Here is a 25,214-nt window from a genome sequence, read left to right on the forward strand (position 1 = left end):
GTAATAACTCTTGAAATCATGTAGTATAAGCTTCTAATTTTATTTTTCCTTTTCAAAGTTGTTTGTTCTAGGTCCTTTGTAGTTCTATGTAAATTTTATAAATTAAGAAAAAAATTTTTTAACGTTATTTATTTTTGAGGGAGAGACAGAGACAGAGCATGAGCAGGGGAGGAACAGAGAGAGAGGGAGACACAGAATCTGAAACAGGCTCTAGGCTCTGAGCTGTCAGCACAGAGCCCCACGAGGGGCTCAAACTCATGAACTGTGAGATCATGACCTGAGCTGAAGTCTGACACTTAACCCACTGAGGTACCCAGGCGCCCCTATAAATTTTTTGTAATGTTTATTTTTGAGAGAGAGAGAGACAGAGAGAGAGTGCGAGTGAGCAGGGGAAGGGGCAGAGAGGGATAGAGAGAGAGGGAGACAAAGAATCTGAAGCAGGCTTTAGGCTCCAAGCTGTCAGCACAGAACCCCATGCAGGGCTCGAACCCACAAACCCTGAGATCATGACCTGAGGCAAAGTCAGATGCTTAACGACTGAGCCACCCAGGTACCCCTCCATGTAAATTTTAGAATGGGTTGTCAATTTCCTTTCTTTTTTTTTTTTACCTTTTTTTTTTTTTTTTAATTTATTTTTGAGAGACAGAGCGTGAGTGGGGGAGGGGCAGAGAGCAAGGGAGACACAGAATCCAAAGTAGGCTCCAGGCTCTGAGCTGTCAGCACAGAGCCTGACATGGAGCTTGAACCCACGAACTGCGAGATCAGGATCAGAGCTGAAGTCAGATGCCTAAGCCACCCAGGCACCCCTGAGCTTGTCAGTTTCTATAAAAACTACCTGCTTGGATTTGATTGAAATTTCATTGAATGTATAGATCTATTGGGGGAGAATTAACATCTTAACACTGTTGAATCTTCTGTTCTTTTTTTTAAAAAAATTTTTTTTTTCAACGTTTATTTATTTTTGGGACAGAGAGAGACAGAGCATGAACGGGGGAGGGGCAGAGAGAGAGGGAGACACAGAATCGGAAACAGGCTCCAGGCTCTGAGCCATCAGCCCAGAGCCCGATGCAGGGCTCGAACTCACGGACCGCGAGATCGTGGCCTGAGCTGAAGTCGGATGCTTAACCGACTGCGCCACCCAGGCGCCCCGAATCTTCTGTTCTTTGAAGATGATGTATGTCTCCATTTATTTAGCTCTTTACTTTTTGTCAGCGTTGTAGTTTTCAATGTCCAGATTTTGCACATCTTTTTTTTTAATTTGAATATAATTGACACATGATGTACATTAGTTTCACGTGTACAGCCTAGTGAATTAACGAGTTTTATGTTAACGAGTTTTCACGTGTACAGCCTAGTGAGTTAACGAGTTTTATACTATGTTTGCACATCTTTTTTCCAGTATTGTATAACTTTTTAAAATTAATAAAACATTTTTAATGTTTATTTGTTTTTGAGAGGGAGAGAGAGCGAGCACAGGCTGGGGAGGGGCAGAGAGAGAGAGAGAAGCACAGAATCCGAAGCAGTCTCCAGGCTCCCCAGCTGTCAGCACAGAGCCCGACACTGGGCTCCAACTCATGAACTGTGAGACCATGACCTGAAACCGAAGTCAGATAGTTAACTGACTAAGCCACCCAGGTGCCCCTCCAGTATTGTATAATTTTTGATGTTATTATAAGTATTAAAAAAAAAAATTCAGCTTCTGATTGCTTGTTGTTTGTATCTGGAAATAAAATAGATTTTGGGGGTAATTCTATCTTGTTTCCTGCAACTTGCTGAATTTATTAATTCTAGTATCTTTTTTTTGTAGATTTTGTAGCATTTTCTGCATATACGTAGTCATGTTGCCTGAGACCAAAGATATGTTTGATTCCTTCTTCCAATCTCAGTGCCTGTTACATCTTTTTCTTGTCTGATTGTGTGGGCTACAGTATTCAGAACAAAGTTGAATAGAAATGAGAGCAGTCATCTTTGCCTTATTCTTGATGTTGGCAGGAAAGCATTTAGAACTTAACTATGAAGTATGATATCTGTAGCTTTTTAATAGATGCCATTTATCAGACTGAGTATGTTCCCTTTTATTTTTTATTATTTTTTATTTTATTTTTTAAAAATTTACGTCCCCGTTAGTTAGTTACGTCCCAGTTAGTTAGTGCCACAATGATTTCAGGGGTAGATTCCTTAATGCCCCTTACCCATTTAGCCCATCCCCCTCCCACAACCCCTGCAGTAACCAACCCTCTGTTTATTGTCCATATTTAAGAGTCTCTTATGTTTTGTCCCCCTCCCTGTTTTTATATTATTTTTGTTTCCCTTATATGTTCATCTGTTTTGTCTCAAAGTCCTCATATGAGTGAAGTCATATAATATTTATCTTTCTTTGACTAGTTTCACTTAGCGTAATACACTCCAGTTCCATCCGCATAGTTGCAAATGGCAAGATTTCATTCTTTTTGATTGCTGAGTAATTCCATTGTATATATATATATACCACATCTTCTTTATCCATTCCTCCATCGATGGACATTTGGGCTCTTTCCATACTTTGGCTATTGTTGATAGTGCTGCTATAAACATTGGGGGGCATGTGTCCCTTTGAAACAGCATACCTGTATCCTTTGGATAAATACCTAGTAGTACAATTGCTGGGTCGTAGGATAGTTCTATTTTTAGTTTTTTGAGGACCCTCCATACTGTTTTCCAGAGTGGCTGCACCAGCTTGCATTCCCATCCATTTTATTTTTTAAAAGAGAATTCTTTGATCTTAAATAGGAATGCTGCTTGGATTTTTCCAAATGCTTTTTAATCTAAATGTAGGTGGATTGTATTGATTTTTTGGAATGTTAGCCCTTGTATTCCTGAGATAAGCACCACTTGGTATGATGTATCTTCCTTTTATATATTACTAGATTTGATTTGCTAAAATTTAAAAAAACATTTTAGGTGCTGTCTGGTTTTGATATTAGATAACATTCACCTCAACTTTATGGAAGAGCTTGTAGAGAATCATACTGTTCCTTCTCTAAAGGCTATCCAAGGTTGAGAACCACTGGACTATAGAAGGAAATCATCCATTTCCTTCTATTTCCAAAATTTTAATCCTGTTCTCATATAATAGGAGGTATACATGCTCATAAAGAACAGCTTCTATGTCTTATTATTTAATGAATGAACCTCTTTGGAGATGGATTAGAAGTAAGTTAAGTTTTACACAGAGCAAGTTGGATGCTTGCTTTGAATTTTTTAGTGAAGCAGAATTAACTCCCAAGGAACTGAACATCTATAGGAGAGGGAAGTCAGGATTTACTATACTTAGTGGAATGCTAGAGTTGGCTTGAGCTGGTTTGAAAGAACCAGTTGTTACTATTTTGTTGTTAATTTTTCAGGAATTTTGCAAGCCAGTTACTGAATCCAACCTATTAAAAAGTTATTTACATAACAAAATTAAACCATATTAGAAGCAAATGCTGAAAACTCATAATTTCCTACTTATTTACTACTAATAATAATTTTGAGGTTATTTCCTTCTGAAATACAATATAATGATATGTTACTGGGCATCCTGTTGACAGCTTGAAATCTGCCTTTCAAAATTTGGAAATTTTGTACCACAAATACACATGGGGGTGTATGCACCACAGAAATAGGAACATGCTACAAATAGGGTTTAATTTGTTGTTGTTTCGGAACATGAGGAAATATTAATAATCCAGCTTATCTTTTTTCTCATGTACCATTACAAAATCAGTTATCTACTTGGGAATGAAGTAAATCTCTGCAAATTATAAAATAAACATTTTACACTACACATTCTTTCTTTTTTTCTTTTTTAAATTTAAATTCCAGTTAGGTAGCATACAGTTTAATATAGCTTCAGGTGTGCAATTTATTTTTTTTCAAATTTTTATTTAAATTTCAGTTAGGTAACATACAGTGTAATATTAGTTTCAAGTATAGAATTTAGTGGTTCATCACTTAGACATACAACATTCCGTGCTCAACACAGCAAGTACCCAGCTTAAACTTTAATATGCTCTGAGTCTGTTGTGAATAGCACAAAAAATTAGGTAAACATTCTTGCAGTAATAGACAACCGTTATCAGCAAAGAGAGTGCTCATATTTAGCAGCACCCATGACCTCTACTTACTAGGTGCCATTAACACCATTCCCCCAAGTTGTGACAACCAGAACACCAGACATTGACAAATATCCTTTAATGAACAAAATCACCGCTAGTTGAGAACCACATTTTTAGAGAGGATTTCAGTGTGTGCTATGAAACTGCAGTTTGTCATTTTAGTATTTCTTGGAGTCATGATAGTTGCATTAATCAGTATTTTTTAGACTGCCATGAGTTTTATGCAGTAGATCTTTCTTACTTTCATATTAGTACAGCTGCTTGATTTAGTTGTGCCTTCTAGATTGGTCAATTGGTGACTGCTCAAAATGATGGCTAAAAAAAAATTCTTTCTTGCCTGTATATGGGCCGGGGGGGGGGGGGGGGGGGAGGAGGGGTAGAGAGAGGGAGACAAAGAATCCCAAGCAGGCTCAGCACTGTCAGCACAGAGCCTGACTCCGGGCTCGAACTCACAAACCTTGAGATCATGACCTGAGCCCAGATCAAGAGTTGGACACTTAACCTGCTGAGCCACCCAGAGCCCCTTTTCTTGCCTGTATAGATGCCATGGATTTATGGATTTAGGCATCTAGGGACATTTTCAGTGGATAACACCAGGCCTCAAGGTTTTGGTCATTACACTTTGGTTTCAAGAAGGAGAGACAGGGAAACACACACTGATGATTTTACTTCTTACAGCGTGCTCAGAGGTGGTTGGGGAAACAAATATTTTCAATCTCAGGAAAGAAAATTACTATATATTTTTTCTTTAATGTTTATATTTGAGAGAGAGCGAGTGAGCAGGAGAGGGGCAAAGAAAGAGTGAGACACAGAATCCAAAGTAGGCTCCAGGCTCCCAGCTGTCAGCACAGATCCCGACGTGGGGCCAGAACTCAGGGACTGTGAGATCATGAACTCAGCTGAAGTCAGTTATTTTATTTGAGGAGTATTTTATTTGAATTAAAATTATTGAACTAAAGAATAAATATAGTGTGAAGTGTTATTGGTAGTATGTTTTTAAAACATGCTTTTAGATACAGTGTTTATGATTTAGATGTCTATATTCTGGGAAGAATATGGTTTTGAATCTCTAAATTAAAAACATCTAGTATTTCCTTTAGATGCAGTTGGCTATATTAACATTTTTCATATTTTTTTAATGTTTATTTACTTTTGAGAGACAGCACGAGCAGGGGAGGGGCAGAGAGAGAGGGAGATACAGAATTTGAAGCAGACTCCAGACTCTGAGCTGTCAGCACAGAGCCCAATGTGGGGTAGGGAGTCTTGAACCCATGAACTGTGCCAAACCCATGACCTGAGCCGAATTTGGATGCTCAACCTACTGAGCCACCCAGGCGCTCCTCATAATAACATTTTAAAAAATACCCTCACCCTCTCTCTGCTCCTCCTTCATTCATGCTCTGTCTCTCTGTCTCTCAAAAATAAGTAAAAGTTAAAAAAAATAAAATAAAACAGGCCGCCTCGGTCGCTCAGTTGGTTAAGCGTCCAACTTTGCTTCAGGTCATGATCTCATAGTCTGTGGGTTCGAGCCCCACATTGGGCTCTGTGCTGACAGCTCAGAGCCTGGAGCCTGCTTTGGATTCTGTGTCTCCCCCTCTCTCGGCTCCTTCCTCATTCATGCTCTGTCTCTCAAAAATAAGTAAAAGTTAAAAAAATTTTAAAACATAAAATAAAAATACTGTTACGCATGTATATGAGTGATTTATAGATGAAAAATATCCTTCATTCATAGCTTAAATAATGCTCAAGGAAAATCAGGTTAATTTCTGTAATCAAAATATTGGAAAAAGCTTCAGGAAAATATTATGAGTGCAACAGATGAATAAACCTTAGAGAAATTATATGCCACAGTATTCTACGGTTTTAGGCTTTTAGTAACTATACATTTTGCAAAAATGCTTAAATATACTGCCTTTGATCAAGGAAAATATGGATGTTTAAATGGACAGTGATCTCTTTATGTAACTCATTTTGTGACTGTAAGTTTAAAATTACCTTCTTTTTTTTAATAAGAAATTTATTTCAAATTGGTTTCCATGCAACACCTAGTGCTCATCCCAACAGGTGCCCTCCTCAGTGCCCATCACCCACCCCCCCCAACCATCCCCCATCAACCATCAGTTGATTCTCAGTTATTTAAAATTACCTTTCTTAATTGGTAGAATTTCTTCTATTCATCTTTGCGTTTTTTAGAGTACAAAATTGTTATTTATCTTCATATTTTGCAGGTGTCTGTAGGTAATATATAACTTTCTCAGTATTGATAACATGCTAGATTATTAGAATTATGTCAGTTTTTTTTTTTTAAGTGCCACATGTGCATGATAGGGGGAGTGGCAGAGAGAGGGAGAGAGGATCCCAAGCAGGCTCCTTGCTGTTTGCACAGAGCCCAATTCTGGGCTCCCACAAACTGTGAGATCATTACCTGAGCTGAAATCAAGAGTTGGGCACTTAACTGACTGAGCCACCCACGCACACCTGTCAAAGATTATTTTTAAAAATGTGAAAGTTTCACGTGTATCTTCAAATATGTCAAAACCTTTTTAGTTTTTAATTAAAAATAATAATGAAATAGTGCACACCTATTAGAATGGCCACAAGCCATTTGCAGCACCAAATGCTGGAGAAGGTGTGGAGCAACAGGAGCTCTTTCATTGCTGGTTGGAATGCAAAATGGTGCAGTCACTTTAGAAGACTGACAGTTTCTTATAGAACTAAACATAGTCTTACCATATGATCCAGCCAGCAGTCATGCTCATTTGGTATTACACAAAGGAACTGTAAACTTATGTCCACACAAAAGTTTGCACACAGATGTATATAGCAGCTTTATTCATAATTGCCAAAACTTGGAAGCAACCAAGATGTCCTTTAGTAGGTGAGTGGATAAATAAACTCTGGCACATTCAGGTAGTGAAATGTTATTCATTGCTAAAAAGAAATGAGCTATCAAGGCACAAGAAGCCATGGAAGAACCTGAAATGCATATTACTAAGTGGAAAAAAAGTCAGTCTGATAAGGTTATATAATGTATGATTCCCAACTGTGTAACATTTCTGGAAAGGACAAAACAGTGAATGCAGTCAAAGGATCAGTGATTGCCGGTTGTTAGAGAGGAGGGAGGGATGAGTAGGCAGAGCACAGAGGATTTTTAGGATAGTGACATTATTCTGTACAGCGCTATAATGGTAAATACTTATCATTATAGATAGGTCAAAGCCCATTGGATGTAAAATAGCAAGAGTGAACCCTATTGTAAACTATGAACTTTGGGTGGTGATGTGTCAGCAAAGGTTTATTGATTGTGACAGGTGTACCGCTCTAGTGGTGAATGTTGATAGCGGGGGTGGGGGGGGAGGATACTGTGTGGGGGACAAGGAGTATACGGGAACCCTATTTGCTGCTCAATTTTGCTGTCAACCTGAAACCTCTCAAAAGTAGTTTATTAAAAAGTCCTTTCTTCCTATTATAATAACAATATATTGTCAGCATAGAAAAGTTAAAGAATATAGCTAAATAAGAAAAATAAAAATTACCCACAATTCTATCCTTCTTTCTTTTTTTCATTCAAGTTGGTACACATTTTGTGTATACAGGTTGTTTTTGTTACAAAGATGGGATTATGGTATATGTAATTAGTTTTTGTTTTCAGTTAGCAATACATCTTGTATGCTTTTCCACATACATTAGTGTTCAACAATTTTAAAAAATTGAATTAGTACCCATCTACAAGTGGAGAACAGATTGTTCTGGTTTTTAGAGAGATGCTTTTTAACTAAAAATAGATTACCAGTTTTCTGGTTAGGCTACAAAAAGTAAATATCCACACTATTACCAATCTAACATAGTGTTTCTATTTGGCATTATTGTAGAACTGTAGATTGGCACAAATGCTGGGCATATTAGAACCAACTGACACATTTGGGGTAAACCTTATTTCTGTAGTATTTTATATCTTATGTAACTTTGAAAAACTGTCATTTAATGATTTAAATAATTCTATATTCTATTTAAAGAATTCTATATGTTTAAGTAAATAATAGAATTTTAAGGTAGTTGTTAAAGGAAACTTATAATAGGCTGTTACCAATATAAAAGTTACTGGTTTTATTAGAGGCTAGTTCTTTTAAAATTTTTTTCTAATTTTTTTATTTTTAATATAATTTTAATATCTTTTTTTTATTTTTAATTTACATCCAAGTTAGTTAGCATATAGTGCTGTGATGATGTCAGGAATAGATTCCAGTGATTCTTCCCCTATGTATAATACCCAATGCTCATCCCAACAAGTGTCTTCTCTAATGCCCTTTACCCATTTAGCCCATCCCCCCCCCCCCGCCCACAACCCCTCCTGCAACCCTCAGTTTGTTCTCTGTATTTAAGAATCTCTTAATGTTTTGTCCCCCACCTGTTTATATATTATTTTTGCTTCCCTTTCTTATGGTCATCTGTTTTGTATCTTAAATTCCTCATATGTGTGAAGACATACGATATTTGTCTTTCTCTGGCTGGCTAATTTCACTTAGCATAATACCCTCTAGTTCTATTCACATAGTTGCAAATGGTAAGATTTCATTCTTTTTGATTGCTGAGTAATATTCCATTGTGTGTATATGTGTGTGTGTGTGTGTGTGTGTGTGTGTGTGTGTAGTACATGTACACACATACATATGTATACAACCACATCTTTATCCGTTCATCCGTTGATGGACATTTGGGCTCTTTCCATACTTTGGCTATTGTCGGTAGCACCATTATAAACATTGGGGTGTATGTGTCCCTTTGAAACAACATACCTGTACCCCTTGGATAAATATCTAGTAGTGCAATTGCTGGGTCATAGGGTAGTTCTATTTAAAAAATTTTTTTTTAATGTTTGTTTCTGAGACAGAGCATGAGTGGGGGAGGGGCAGAGAGAGAGGGAGACACAGAATCCAAAGCAGGCTCCAGGGTCTGAGCTGTCAGCACAGAGTCTGACATGGGGCTCCACCTCACAAACTGTGAGATCATGACCTGAGCCAAAGTTGGTTGCTAAACCGACTGAGCCACCCAGGCGCCCCTATTTTTAATTTTTTGAGGAACCTGCATACTGTTTCCCAGAATGGCTGCACCAATTTGCATTCCCAACAATAGTGCAAAAGAGATCCTGTTTCTCTGAATCCTCACCAACATCTGTTGCCTGAGTTGTTTATTTTAGCCATTCTGACTGGTGTGAGGTGGTATCTCATTGTAGTTTCAATTTGTATTTCCTTGATGATGAATGATATTGAGCATTTTTTCCATGTGTCTGTTAGCCATCGGAATGTCTTCTTTGGAGAAGTGTCTATTCATGTCTTTTGCCCATTTCTTCACTGGATTATTCTTTAAAGCAAGGATATACAATAATTTGGTTAGAGTTGGGGCACCTTATGTGGCTTAGTCAGTTAAGCGTCCGACTCTTGATTTCAGCTCGGGTCATGATCTCAAGATTTGTGAGCTCCCCTGTCGTCGGGCTCTGCACTGACAGAGCCTGCTTGGGATTATCTGTCTCTCTCTCTCTGTCCTTCCCCCACTCATATTTTTTCTCTCTCTTTCTCTGTCTCAAAAATAAGTATTAAAAAATTATGGTTAAGGTTGATTTTACTAACATTGTAAAGAATATATAGCTTTTTAGTTACTATTGTACATATTTTTGTCACCATTCTGGAATGACTGGCATCACTTCCTAACCATCACTAGAGAGTGCTTTCTCATTTATTCGTTTCAGAACTGTCCCCTGAGACGTAGGGCCTTATTATTTGGTATATTTCTTGCACTCTAATTTCCCCCCCTTCAAAGAGAATCATGAGGAAACTGAATTTTACAGTATTTTTTCCCCTTAAGGTAATTCATTTGTCTATGTTAATTTTATGGAACTGAATTGGTATAGCTCTTTTGCTTGCTATATTTAATGTATCCATGTATAAAAATTAGTGTCTTTCACTGAATAAGTATTAATTTAGACATTTTATGCTTTTAATGTAGTGATTTATGTGTCAATGCAACTATAGTGTTTTTCAGTAAAAATGTGTTAATTCTGAAATATTTGAATAGAAATTTGGGATGGCCTAATAAACATTTCTAAAACTATAGCCAAGTATCACTGAGTAGGAATTTTAAATGAACTCTCAGAAGCATAAATTTTGGAGTTTGTTGCTTTCTTAGGTATAAAATCATTCTTTTAGATGGAATAATCTTAAGTCTAGATTTCTACTTACATGTATTTCATGTATCTCATATTTGCATTTCACATATGTTTTTCAAAATCTGATAGAAGGGATTTATTTTAAACTTAAAAGAATGTATTTGTTTTGAGAGAGACAGAGCACGCAAGCAGGGAAGGGGCAGAGAGAGAGAGAGAGACAGAGCACGACCCAAGCAGGGTCTGCACTGTGAGCGCATAGTCCTACACAGGGCTCGCTCTCATAAACCATTAGATTACGACCTGAGCCGAAACCAATAGTTGGATGCTTAACCAACTGAGGCACCCACGCGCCCCTAGAAGGGATTTATTTTAGAGCTAGAAGCTAGGCTAGTTGCCGACTCTAAAGAATCCTCTACTTACAGATAGTTTAAGTGGGTTCTCTTAATTTCAAAGAAGACTATGAGTACACATTTTAGAATTGGATCTTATGCTAATTGGATCTGTTCACTAGTAATTATAACTGTGGTTGCTGGAAAGCTTGGGTTAAATGTGATGGCAGTCAGTGCTGTGGTATAGTTTGCTTTTATGCTGGGAAGTGACAATATTTTTATTTATTTTTTAAAAATTATTTAAATCCAAGTTAGTTAACATATAGTGTAATAATGGTTTCAGGAGTAGAATTTAGTGATTCATCACTTACATATAACACCCAGTGATCATCCCAGCAAGTGCCCTGCCCTCCTTAATGCCCATCACCCATTTAGTCCATCCCCCCAACACCTCCCCCCCCCTCAGCAACCCTCAGTTTGTTGTCTGTATTTAAGAGTCTCTTATGGTTTGCCTCTCTGTTTTCATCTTATTTTTCCTTCCCTTCCCCTGTGTCAATCTGACTTGTCTTTTTCTGATTTATTTCGCTTAGCATAATACATTCTAATTCCATCCACATTGTTGCAAATGGCAAGATTTCATTCTTTTTGATCGCAGGAAGTGAAAATATTTTTGTATTTCCTATAAGTACAGAGCTGTTAAGGCATTTATAATGCCTTATATTATCAGACTCTGTAGAATACATGGGCCCATTTGGAAGTGTGACTAGAAGAAATGCTACTGAGCAGAAGAAAGTAAAGAGGAATGAAAGAAGGAGGCAACCAAGACTGGTAGTATCATGTTTATTATTAGACTGTCTTATGGCTAACAGATTTATATTAGGAAAATGATCTATAGGAAGGAGTCAGGAAAGCAAAACAGAATTTTGAACTTTCCATGGTCTTTCCTCTGCCCTCCTATATACAACACCATATCTCCATACTTAGCATGATAATTTTTAGCAACCCTGAACTGCTTATAATCCCTCTCTCTTGTGCGTGTTTGAGACAGGGGGAGGAGGGAGGGAGGGAGGGGTTTAACGTTTCAAATGGCCCAGGTCACATAAGCTCTAATTGGCATTTATTAGTCAATAATAAAGTTGACTTATTGTGACTCTTTGATATTAAGTTACCAAGAGTCTGCAAAATGCTATGGATTTGTGTGATTTTACTTGCTAGTCAATTGATGCTATTTTTAGGCTAACATATTTATAAATGCCTTGAGAAGTTAGGGATAGGGAAATCCTACATTCCTGTTAGTTTATTTTCCTTTTTTACTCTCTTAGTGGTTTTTGGATGGGAAAGGAGTTTTTCCCCCCAACTTCTGTTTTACCAAGAGACAAGAAAGCTTAAATTACTGTGTTTCCTGAGTGTATTTCTGATGGCAATATTTTTAGTAATTATAAATTAACAGGTATATATCTAGTACATAAGAAAAAAATTCCCTTATTCCTTTTTCACTCTACCCTCCTTCCACCCTAGCCCCTGGCAGCCATTTACCAGTGTTGTGTCCCATTAGTTTTGATTATTCTGAAATGTCCTATAAATGGATTCATACAGTATATAGTCTTGAATGAGTTGAGATGCAATTGACATTTAACATTATATTAGTTTTAGTTGTATGGCATAATGATTTTATATATGTGTATATTGTGAAATGATTACCATAATAAGTCTGGTTAACATCCATCACCACACATACTTAGATGGTTTTTTTCTTGTGATGATAACTTTAAAGATCTAGATCTTTAAAGAAAAAAATATATTTTTTAAAGTAGGTTCCATGCCCAACATGGGGCTACAACTCCTGACTCTAGAAGCTCAAGAGTCTCATGTTCTACTGATTGATCCAGCCAGGTGTCCCTAAAGATCTATTCTCTCAGCAACGTTAACATATGTAGCATAGTATTTAAACTTTTTTTTTTTAATGTTTATTTTTGAGAGAGTATGTGCTCGTGCACACAGAGGGGCAAAGAGAGAAGGACACACAGAATCCGAAACAGGCTCCAAGCTCTGAGCAGTCAGCACAGAGCCCGAAATGGGGCTGAGATCATGGGCTGTGAGATCATGACCTGGTGCTTAATCACCTGAGCCACCCAGACACCCCTATATAGTACAATATTAAGTCTAAGGTACCATGTTGTACCTTATCCCCAAGACTTATTTTTTTAACTGGAATGCTATACCTTCTGACCCCCTTTATTCATTTTCCCTATCAGTCTGTTCTGTCTACAGTTCATTTTTAGTTTTTTTAGATTCCATTTATAAGATCATACAGTCTTTGCCTGACTTACTTCACTTAGCATAATGCCTTTAAAGTACATCCATGTTGTTGCAAATGAGAAGGTTTTCCTTTTTATGGCTAAATAATATTTCAGTGTGTGTGTGTGTGTGTGTGTGTGTGTGTGTGTGTGTGTGTGTGTGTGTATTTTACCACATTTTCTTCATTCGCTCATCTGCCAATGGATACATGGGTTGTTTGCATGTTTTGGCTATTATAAATAATGCTACAGTGAACATGGAGGTGCAGATATCTTGTTGAGATAGTGATTTTGCTTCTTTGGATACACACCCAGAAGTGGAATTGCTGGATCATGTGGTAGTTCTATTTTTAATTTTTGAAGAACGTCTGTCTATACTGTTTTCTATAGTGGCTGCATCAGTTTACATTTCTACCAGCAGTACACAGGGTTCCCTTTTCTCTGCATCCTTGCTAACACTTGTTATTCCTTGTCTTTTTGATGAGAGCCATTGTGGTTTTGATTTGCATTTCCCTGATGATTAGTGATGTTGAGCCCCTTGTCATATATCTGTTGATGCTTCTTGGAAAAATATCTTCAGATCTCCTACCCATTTTTTAACTGAATTGTTTTACCTATTGAGCTGTATGGATTCTTTACATATATGTTGGGTATTAATCCCTTATCAGGTACATGATTTGCAAATATTTTCTCCCATTCTATAGGACATCTTTTCATTTTGTTGGTTTCCTTTACTGAGCAGAAGGTTTTTAGTTTGATGTAGTCCCACATGTTTTTTGTTGCCTTTGATTGTGGTGTCAAATCCAAAAATCATTGCTAAGATTTGTATCAAGGAGCTTCCAGGAATTTTATGGTTTCAAGCCTTACATTCAAGTCCTTAATCCATTTTGAGTTGATTTTTGTATATAGTGTAAGATGCACATCCAGTTTCATTTTTTTGCATGTGACTATTCACTTTTTCCAACACAGTTTGTTGAAGAGGCTCTCCTTTTCCCATTGTATATTCTTGGCTCCTTTGTTGTAAATTGATTATATATGTGGGTTTATTTCTGGACTGTAGTCTGTTCCACTGATTTACGTATCTTTTTATGCCAGTACCATGCTGTGTTGACTGCTAAAGCTTTGTAATATAGTTCAAAGTCAAAGATCGTGGTGCCTCTAGCTTTGTCCTTCTTTCTCAAAATTGCCTTGGCCATTCAGGGTCTTTTGTGGTTGCATACAGATTTTAGAATTACTTGTTTTATTTCTCTGGAAAAGTGGCCGTTGGAATTTTGATAGCGATTATATTGAATCTGTAGATTGCTTTGGGATAGTATGGACATTTTAGCAATATTCTTCCAAACCATGAGTGTAGACTATCTTTCCGTTTCTTTGTGTCATCAATGTCATAAAGTGTTTGTTGTACTCATCTTTCATCTCCTTGGTTAAATTTATTCCTAGGTATTTTATTCTTTTTGATGCAGTTGTAAATGGGATTGTTTTCTTAATTTCTCTTTCTCATACTTATTAAAGTATATAGAAATGAAATAGTTTTGTGTGTTTTGTGTCTTGCAACTTCCCTGAATTTATTAGTTTGACAGTTTTTTGGTGGAGTCTTCAGGGTTTTCTATGTGTAATGTCATGTCATCTGCAAACAGAATTTTACTTCTTTTAAAGTTTGGATACCTTTTATTTTTCTTGCCTAATTGCTCTGGTTATGACCACGAGTACTATGTTGAATTAAAGTGGCAAGAGTGGGCATCCTGTCTTATTCCTGATCATAGAGAAAAAGCTTTCGGCTTTCACCATTGAGTATATTTGCTGTGGTCTTGTCATACAGCCTTTATTATGGTGAGGTACATTGTACTTACTTTGAGTATTGTAATGATATTTTTAATTTCTCCCAATGCATTTGACATTCACCTATGTTGTGTTTATCATTAGTTTGGTCCTTTTTCTAACTGAGTAGTATTTCGTTGTATGACTCTACCACAGTTTATGTAATTGTCAGTTGAAGATCATTTGATTTTTTTTCAAGTTTGGGGGGCTTATGAATAAAGTTGCTGCAAACATTTACATATAGTTTTTTGTGTGAACGTGAATTTTTCTTTTGCTTGGGTATATACCTAGAGATGAAATTGAAGGTTGTATAAAAGTATGTTTAGCTTGATGAGGAACAACCAAACTCTTTCACAGTGGCAGTGCTGTTTTGCTTTCCACTAGCGAAATGTGAGGGTATGCACGGGTGTATGTATGTATGCATGAATATGTGTGTATATATATAAATATGTGTTTGTGTATATAAACATAAACACAAAGACAGGTATGTGTGTGTGATATCCTTGTTGGCCGTAGTATTGTATGTGTGTGGTGATATCTCATTGTCACTTGAGGTTGAATTTCCAAAATGCATACAAGTTGAGTATTTTTCATGTGCTTATTTTATATTTGAGTATCTTTGGTGAAGTGCCTGTTGAAATCTTTTGCCAATTTTTTTATTAGGTTGTTTTTCTTAAGATTTTGTTTTGAGAGTTCCTTTTACATACTGGAGTGCTTTTACAGATTTGTGTTTTGCAAATAATTATTCTCAATCCTGGGCATGTCTTTTCATTCATCTTTCTTTTTTTTAATTTTAATTTTTTATTTTTTAATACTACATCCAAATTAGCATATAGTGCAACAATGATTTCAGGAGTAGATTCCTTAGTGCCCCTTACCAATTTAGCCCATCCCCCCTCCCACAACCCCTCCAGTAACCCTCAGTTTGTTCTCCATATTTATGAGACTCTTCTGTTTTGTCCCCCTCCCTGTTTTGATATTATTTTTGTTTCCCTTCCCTTATGTTCATCTGTTTTGTCTCTTAAAGTCCTCATATGAGTGAAGTCATGTGATATTTGTCTTTCTCTGACTAATTTCACTTAGCATAATACCCTCTAGTTCCATCCACGTAGTTGCAAATGGCAAGAGTTCATTCATTTTGATTTCCGAGTAATACTCCATTTTATATGTATGTGTGTGTGTGTGTGTGTGTGTGTGTGTGTGTGTGTATACACATACATACACATACCACATCTTCTTTATCCATTCCTCCATCGATAGACATTTGGGCTCTTTCCATACTTTGGCTATTATTGATAGTATTGCTATAAACATTGGGGTGCATGTGTCTCTTTGAAACAGCACACCTGTATCCCTTGGATAAATACCTAGTAGTGCAATTGCTGGGTCGTAGGGTAGTTCTGTTTTTAGTTTTTTGAGGAACCTCCATACTGTTTTCTAGTGTGGCTGCACCAGCTTGCATTCTCATCATTCATCTTTCTTTTTTTTTTTTTTTTTTTTAAATTTTTTTTTTTTTCAACGTTTATTTTTGGGACAGAGAGAGACAGAGCATGAACGGGGGAGGGGCAGAGAGAGAGGGAGACACAGAATCGGAAACAGGCTCCAGGCTCCGAGCCATCAGCCCAGAGCCTGACGCGGGGCTCGAACTCACGGACCGCGAGATCGTGACCTGGCTGAAGTCGGACGCTTAACCGACTGCGCCACCCAGGCGCCCCTCATCATTCATCTTTCAAAGAGGAAAAGTTTTAAATTTTCATGATATTCAGTTTATCAGTATTTTTCTTATATGGATCATACTTTGTGTTTTATCTTAGAAATATTTGCCTAATCCAAGGTCTTAATTTTTCTCTTATGTTTTCTTCTAAAGTTTTATGGTTTTTGGTTTTATACTTAAATTTACTATCCTTGTAAGTTTGTTTATGGTACACGGTTGGATTAATGCCTATTTATTTATTTTTGCATGTGGATGTCTAATTGTTCTAGCAGCATATTTTTAAAAATCTATCTCTATTACACATTTGTGGAAAATCTATTGGCTGTGTGGTTCTATTTCTAGTTTCTCAGTTCTGTTCCTTTGAACTATATGTGTCTATCCCTTTTCATCCATACAAAACTGTCTGGATTACTATATCTTTATAGTAAGTCTTGATATTAGATAGTGGGTGCACCCAAGTGTATATATTTTTTTCAAAAGTATTTTGGCTATTCTAGATTTCTGTATATAAATTTGAGAATTAGCTTGTTGATTTTTATGTGGGGAAATATTTTGAAGAGGTAAAAGATGACTTAAACCATGAAGGGTGGAAAGAATTGGACATCCACCGAAAGACATGAAAATGTATATATCAGAGGAACTAGAAAACACAAGCTACACCAAAAAAGTGAAAGGATAAAAAGGGTTAGGGGAAGAAATCATAGTCCTGGAAATATTGATGTGAAAATTTTGGTCTAATTATCTCCCATTTTCTGCAGGATAATTAGATTGTGTTCGATATATTTAGATAAGTGAGAGGCAGTAAGTAAATACAAGAGGCATTAAAGCATAGTGATTGTTAGCTAGAGACTAAGACCTAATTTGGAATGTAAGAGAATTGTAAGCTTTTGTTGTCCAAATCAGTTACTGATGAAATAAAATGAAATGTGCTAATTATTTTGAAATTTTGAAGTGATTGGTAGATTTATAATCTCAGGTCTCCATTTTTCCTTTTATTATTTATGTTTTATGTTGCTTTTGCTGTGTTCTGGTATTCCACATATGAGGGAAAATTTTAAATGTGCAGAAAAGTTCTATTCTGATTCTTCCCCGCCCCCCCCCGCCGCATAGTGCTTTCTTTAGCTGACAAGTAGACTATGCCCTCACTGCTTTATGGAGTTAGAAGCTTCTTTTAGTTATCATTGTGGATTAACATAAAGCTACCTTTGGATTACCTTTAGAAAGAAGTATAGTAACCATTATGACATCTCATTTTCATCCATGTATGCCTATGCATTTTGTTTGGGTAGATAACTAGTTTGGCTTAGAATTTGAAGTAGATCCCGAAGAATAAACTGAATAGAATGAAGACACATTGAATTCAAATATTTTTATTATTATTATTTTTAGTAATGTCTACACCCAATGTGGGGCTTGAACTCATGACTCTGAGATCAAGAGTTGCATGCTCATCTGATTGAGCCAGCCAGGCATCCTGAGTCTAAATATTTTTAAAGACCAAAAGAATTCTTGTTACTGTTATCTGATTATTTGGTTTCTCAGTAAGGATCATAGAATAAATAATGTCGCAGTGTTAGAAGAGTATTTGCTATCACCTTAAACGTACTTATAAGTGTTTAGCCTCATTATCTTTGGTCCACTCCCCAATATTAACACTTGGGGCACCTGGATGGCTCAGTTGGTTAAGCATCCGACTTCTGCTCAGGTCATGATCTCACAGTTCCCATGTGTTTGAGCCCTGCATCAGATTCCGTGCTAACAGTGTGGAGCCTGCTTGGGAGTCTCTCTTTCTCTCTGCTCCTCCTTCACTTGTGCTTTCTCTCTCTCTCTCTCAAAAATAAACCTTAAAAAAAAAAAAAAAAGTAAATGCTTCCCTGTATTTCTTTGAAAAAACAATAAAACAAAAACTTGCCATTCTTGTCCTGGGAGCTGTAGTCTCTCTACTTGTCATTGACCATTCTGTGGATTACCTATTACATTTGGCCCTTGAACAACTCAGAGGTTAGGAACACCAATCCCCCCAATGCATTTGAAAATTCATGTATGACTTTATATTACCCTAATAATGGCCTACTGTTGACTGGAAGCTTTACTGATAACATGAAGCGTTGATTAACACATACTTTGCGTGTTATATATATTGTATTATATATTGTATTCTTATAATAAAGTAAGCTAGAGAAAAGAAAACGGTATTAAGAAAATCGTAAGAAACAGAAAATACATTTTCCGTAGTGTAAAAGATCTGCTTATAAGTAGACCTAAGCAGTTTTTTAAGGGTCAGCTTCATTACCCTTTAGTTGTACTCTTTCAGAATAGTGACAAGAGGGCACAATGCAACTACCTGATAAGGGGGGTGGTGGGGGGGAAGGTAGTAACAAGAAGTGCCAAATTCTTTATAGCACTATTTGGAAGTAAACTATATATTCTATAACTTTATTTTAAAGCAGTGCTATGAAAATGGTATAAGCTACGTGAAGGCAAGGATGTTGTCTTGTTTACTTTAGAAGTCCTAGTGCTTGGTGTAATACATGATGGTAGCAGGTCTACAGTAAGTATTTGTTGAATAAATGTTAAACTGGTCAGAAACATGAAATTCCAAAAACCTGAGGTTATTATTATTTTTTTAAATAAAATGACTTTACCATCATAAAACATGGGTTTTGCTTTGTTTTGTTTAGTGTTTAGTTTAGAGTGAGAGAGAGTCGTGAACACTTTGAGGTTCTTTTTGAGTAGGCTCCACACCCAGTGTTGGGCTTGAACTTACAACCCTGAGATCAAAAGTCGGATGCTCCACCAACTGAGCCACTCAGGTGTCCCAAACTTTGGGGTTCTTTTTGAATGTTTGCATTATTACCATATATGGACGTTAGCTAAATATGTCATTGCAGATAAATGCCACCAGAGAGGCCCTTGTATAGACCTGTAGTGGGAAATGCTGATGAAATCATTATCTCAGGGTATGTTTTAAGCTCTTAAGTGTCATCAGTCTTTATCACTATGATCCTGCTGTATGCAGTGTGATTTGCTAAGGCACTTTTTTTTTTTTTTTTTTTTTTAGTATCTGCTGGTGAGCCCATTCAGGGAAGGTATAAATTTTATATGGCAGTTATAATGATTAAGAGTTCTGTATAGTTAAATATTGATGAAGAAATAAAAACTTCAGAAATGCTGCAGCACAAGGGTTAGTTTGCTTTATTAAAAAAGTTGAACTTAGATTTATTTTCTCAGAAAGCAAAATGGCGTTAATGCTTAAGACCAGATGGGAAGGATGGATATTAGGTAGGTAGGTATTCAATAAATAACAAATAATGTGTTATTTGGGAATAACCTTTGGGAATAAATGTCAATATAATACAGATTTATCTGAGAATGTGTAAAATATAATAAATCATAGACATCTTGCTCTAAAAGTTAAGCAGAAATATCTAGTGTGGGCTTAATTTTGTCTTCCTCTAACTTTGGGAACCCTGCCAGCATCTGTATTTCTGCCAAAGATTACTTTGCAGACTACAGTTGAGATGACCAGTTAATATTTGTATGGAAATAAATGTATGTTTAATGATTTTTATTTTAGAGTTGAGTTAGAAGTCTCTGATTCATTATGAAACATTCTTTGGTGCTTGTAGCATTCTTTCTTTCTTAGACTGAGTTCTAAGTAATAGTAATTGTGCTGTACTATAAACTTGGATAAAATGACCTTAAATTTGGACAGGATGTGAGAGGGAAACTTTGGTTTAATACCACAAGAACTTACATCTTTATATGTACTATACAGGCTGCTCTTTTTTTAAGTTGTTCCAGATGACCACCTATTAACAGAAGTCCAGTTCTAGCTTTAAAAGTTTGCTCTGATTTGGCTCAGATTAGATTTTGTTCTGTTTGGGAGCAGGGAGCAGTTGTGTTATTTTATTAGCTTCAGATACAAAATTTGAGATTTGGGATTCTTTAGCAATAGTGTATTTGGATGTATTTCATAAATATTTTGTAATATGCTGTTCATGGAAACGACATGATATACAGGTATGTTACATTTTTTTGTTTTGGAAGCTCCATTTAAAATTTTTCTAGGGCAGGGGGCACCTGGGTGGCTCAGTCGGTTTAGCATCTAACTTTGGCTAAAGCCATGATCTCACAGCTCCTTAGTTTGAACCCTGCATTGGGCTCTGTGCTGACAGCTAAAAACCTGGAGCCTGCTTTGGATTCTGTCTCCCTCTCTCTCTGCCCTTCTCCTGCTCTCCCACTCTCTCTCAAAAATAAACAAACATTAAAAAAATAAAATACAAATTTCTAGGTCAAAGTAGCTCTAGTTTATATATAATATTGCTTGTAATTGAAAAAAATTGAAATACATTTTCTATGAAGTTCATATTTTATAAGTTTACGTGAGGTTTTTCCTGTGGAACAGAAGGGAAACTAATGAAAATCTTCACTATGTGGTAGTGATTAATCAGCTTTCAATGGTGGAGATTAAAACTAGTTTACTTTTAGGATAGTTCATGTAGGAACTAAGAAGTCAGACATAATTCGGTTCTTTGGCCAGGACTGATGGTAACTCTCAGAAATTTTGCACTAGGATCTGGGAAGGTCATGTAGGTGCTATGCTAAGATTGGATGGATGGAAAGTGGGTGGCAGGTTTAAAGAAGTTTATGTAGTTAGTATTTGGGGAGCTATGTGGAGTATTTTTTATAGTGTTGAAATAGGGTCGAAGACTGGAAAGTTAGACAGGTTGTGTTGCCAAAGGGGCTTTTATTGTACTCTGTTACAAGATAAGGATACCCAGTATAAATTAGGTTGATGTAATGGGAGGATCCTCTGGGAACTGATGTAAGATGTTGTAAAAATTAGAAAGTCATGGAAAAACCAATTCAAAAGCTTCCTGTTTGATCAATTTGAAAAAGAATATAGGGAAAGGAATTAGCTGTTAGGCTTTCCAAAATAAAACATTTCTATTTTTTAGATAAAATGTATTCATCACTCAGTATTTAAGTCTTGGAATGACCTGTATATGAGACTGTTAGAAACCACACTATCGGTGTCACATTTAAAGAGTTAAATACATTTGAATTAGTATTTTATATTTTAATTTATTTTGAAATAGGTTTTTGAGGTTTGTCTCCAATGTGGAAAGTTGGTGATGAGGAACTGAGAGGGAAAAAAATAAAGCTGAATAAGAGGCTTTAATATTACCAATTTCCCAAATTTGAATTCTCTAAGTCTTTAGTAGCAATTTTGAAAACCTGGTGTTTGAGACAGTAGTGATCACCAGAACTGAAGACTCTACCAAGTTGCTCGTTAATCAACCCAAAAGTAAAATGTTACCCCTTTAATCAGACTATTGAAATCTATATTCATTTTTAATTAAGTGCTTGTATTTTCATTGGCTTCCTAATCAAATCTGGAAGAGATCTCTGACCCCTAATATGGCAGTATTAATATTACTTTGGTTTTACATGTAAACACTGGTAAACGTTTCATGGATTTGTTTTGCAGGAACAGATTTTATAAATTTTAGTGGATTTAGGAAGATGGAAACTTGTGAAAAATTAAAAAAAATCATTTTATATAGTAGCTGATTTCAAGATTAGAATTAGAGGGCCAGAAGAGATGGCAATTATTGACCTATATAGATTTTTAAAAATATTTAGGGAAATTGAACATGTCGATTAATTAGCATTTCCTGGGAATAATTTTTAGAAAAGCATTGACTGAAAATTGGCTGTGAGATGGAAAAAGCAGGAGGAAGGTGGCAGATTTTAGTATTACAAAGCATATATTCATTCCACAAATACATATTAAGGGCCTACTATGTGGAAGGAACTATATAGCAATATAAAAATGATATGCCTCCACACGGAAATGACTGATAGTCCCCTTAAGGAACATACCATCCAGTGAGAGCCATTATTAAAAACCACATTAAGTTGACCTCTATGTTTTATGAAAACGAATTAGAATTTTGAAACATTTGTTTTGCATATTTTGCAGTCTTTATTTTTTACCCGTCTGCAATGTAGTTCATGGATTTTGTAGCATGTTGTTTGTGTGTTTTGGCTTTCCTTAATCTTGTGTTTTTGCAGATTTTCATATTAGTATGCAGAAGTACTCACAGAGGTACACATTCCTCATGCACGGTAGAAATTCTGAAAATCTTGTTATCTAAAAATTTTATTTTTTGAAGTATTTTACATAGGCCGAATGTGGTATAAATCAAGTTTTTTTCCCATGGAAAATTATCATATTCTTTGTGCTGTATGAAGATCCTGGGGATATGTATGGGAAATAAAAGGGTCAGTATGAACCAACTTGTATGATAAGATTAAAGCAGAAGGAAGGGCTTAACCTGGAAACTTGGAAGCAGACTACTGTTAAACAGATTAATAAATCTGGAAAACTTTCTCTTTACCCCTTTTAAAAGAGGAAAGTGACTATTTTACCTTCAGAAATACGAGTAGATTATGGTGTAGGAAATTTTGATTGTTCTTATAAACTAGCTCTGATTTTTTTGAAACATAGAATACCACTAATTTTTCTTTATTCTCTGTATATAACAAATTTCAGACCATGTGAAAGTAAATTACATTGAATTATAAATTCTAAACTTTAGTTGGAAACACTCTCAGATCGAGACACTTGGTTTTGGGGTGTGTGTGTGTGTGTATGTGTATGAAATATGAACAAAGAGAACCAATACACTAATAACAAGGCAACTTACAGATAGCATGTAGGATTTTAATTAGGTTCAGGGCTTTGTCATTTGCTATTATTGCTATATCTAAACTGGATTTTATTTTCTGCCAGTTACCAAGCAGTAATTCTTGTGTTGGACTCCTTGAATGTTTGCTTTCAGTGCCATTTGTCATATGCTTCATACATTGCACACTTGAGGATTTTTATATCTAGTTTTTTTACCATTCGTGATCAGTCAGTGATTATTTTGGCAGTTACATGAAGAAGAGTATATAATAATACTAGTTTCAATTCGGTGGCATGGACACTTCTGAGAGTGAAAAGGAATGATGCTGCCTAAGAACAACAGGTTAAACCAAGACAGGCTCATACTAAGATATCATTCTGTGTGATGCTTTTGACTGCAAGTGATGAAAAACACAAGCTAAACTAGTTTAAACAATAAGTAATATATATTGGTTTGTGTATGCAAAAAGCCCAGTGTTTGGGAGTCCTACAGGTATGATTTGGTGAGGACTCTGGCTTTGTTTATTTTCTAGACTCTGACTTCTGTGGCTGGTTTCCCTTATAATCGTTGGATGGTTGCCAGTAGCAATCTGGGCTATATTCTTCTATGATTAGCAGGATAGAGAAGCCTGAATAGAATGCGTCTTAAGCTTCATGGTTATTAGATACATCTGAGCTAATCTCTGTGACAAGAGGAATGTCATGTGCTGATTGTCTTAAATACAAGATATTTGAATATCACCGAGGCAAGGAGGACAGGATTACTTTGATATTGTTAGACTAGTCAAAATCCATTCAGAAAACTGGTGTAGGGTCTGTCTGTTTGGGAAAGCAAGACTGCTAAAGCAAGAACGGGTGGAAGTTCGGGAAGCAACTACAAAGTTCAATGTGAAATGCAATGTCTTTGCTTATTCGCATTTTCCCATATGCATCTGTTACTGAGTTCCTGCAAGAGCCTAACATACTGCAGACATGTTTTCTTCTAGTGAGAATTTCTAGTATGAAATGACTTAGCCTGGCAAGGGGAAAGGAAAAGAAAATTTACATCCCATTTTTCTTTTTTTCTGTGAGACTGTGGTAATTGTTGATTATCCTTTTTTTTTTTTTTTTTAAACAGACTAATAGGGATGCCAAAGGAAAAATATGATCCTCCAGATCCTCGCAGAATTTATACCATCATGTCAGCAGAGGAGGTAGCCAATGGGAAAAAATCTCACTGGGCAGAATTAGAAATCTCGGGTGAGTGGAATCTGAAGCGTTTAATCCAGGATATAATAGCAATAATGAGCAAGAATTGAGTATTGTATTTATTCCTGTGTTGTATATTTGTAATTAGATGAACTAATTGAGAAAATAAAAGATTCTGAGTACTGGTGTTTAATTTACCTGTGACTAAATATCTTTTTCCTGTTCTTTCTTTTGAAATAATACCTTGAGCCAGAGTTGGCTTCTGAAATTGAGGACATTGGGAGTTTAGTTTCTGAGTAACCAGGTTCTTTGATATAATAGATTTAATTTTGGCTATTGCAGAGTAATTATTTTTGGAAATTGAAATCTTTGCCATTTTCCTATCATCGTAGTGTTGGCATAGTAGGAAGCTTAGAAGCTGTTGATTCCAAAAAATAACTATATTACATGACCTTTCATGTTTAGGATTTGTTCAGATAGAATATGATTCCTAAAAACTTACAGTCCTAGTGTACTAGTGAGAAAAAAATCAGACAAACTCAAGCTGAAAAACTCAAACTGCAAAATACCTAACCTAGTAATCCTCAAAAGTGTCAAGGTCATAAAAAACAAGGAAAGACTGAGAAACTGTCACAGACCATAAAGAGACTAGGGAGACCTGATGACTAAATGCAAAATGGTATCTTGAATTGGATCTTATAACAAAAAGATGGAAAAACTGGTGAAATCCAGTATAAAATCTGTACATTAGTAATGTACCAATAATGTACAAAAGTAATGTACTAATATTAGTTTCCTGGTTTTGACAAATGTATCATGATAATATAAGAAACTAACATTAGGGGAACTGGATGAGAGGTATACAGGAACTC

General features: G+C 36.0%; 1 protein-coding gene across 5 annotated transcripts in view; it reads left to right on the forward strand.

Annotated features, from left to right (window-relative positions):
- Positions 1-25,214, forward strand: part of CNOT6L (CCR4-NOT transcription complex subunit 6 like) — a 121,359-nt gene that overhangs the window by 20,952 nt on the left and 75,193 nt on the right. For all 5 annotated transcript variants that reach the window (XM_045473654.1, XM_045473652.1, XM_045473650.1 and 2 more), the window contains exon 2: positions 24,272-24,393. In XM_045473654.1, the coding sequence (XP_045329610.1) occupies positions 24,282-24,393 (112 nt within the window). In that variant the 5' untranslated portion in view covers positions 24,272-24,281. The remainder of the gene's footprint in view (positions 1-24,271; positions 24,394-25,214) is intronic.

The sequence above is a fragment of the Leopardus geoffroyi genome, chromosome B1 (assembly GCF_018350155.1).
Source record: "Leopardus geoffroyi isolate Oge1 chromosome B1, O.geoffroyi_Oge1_pat1.0, whole genome shotgun sequence".
NCBI lineage: Eukaryota > Metazoa > Chordata > Mammalia > Carnivora > Felidae > Leopardus > Leopardus geoffroyi.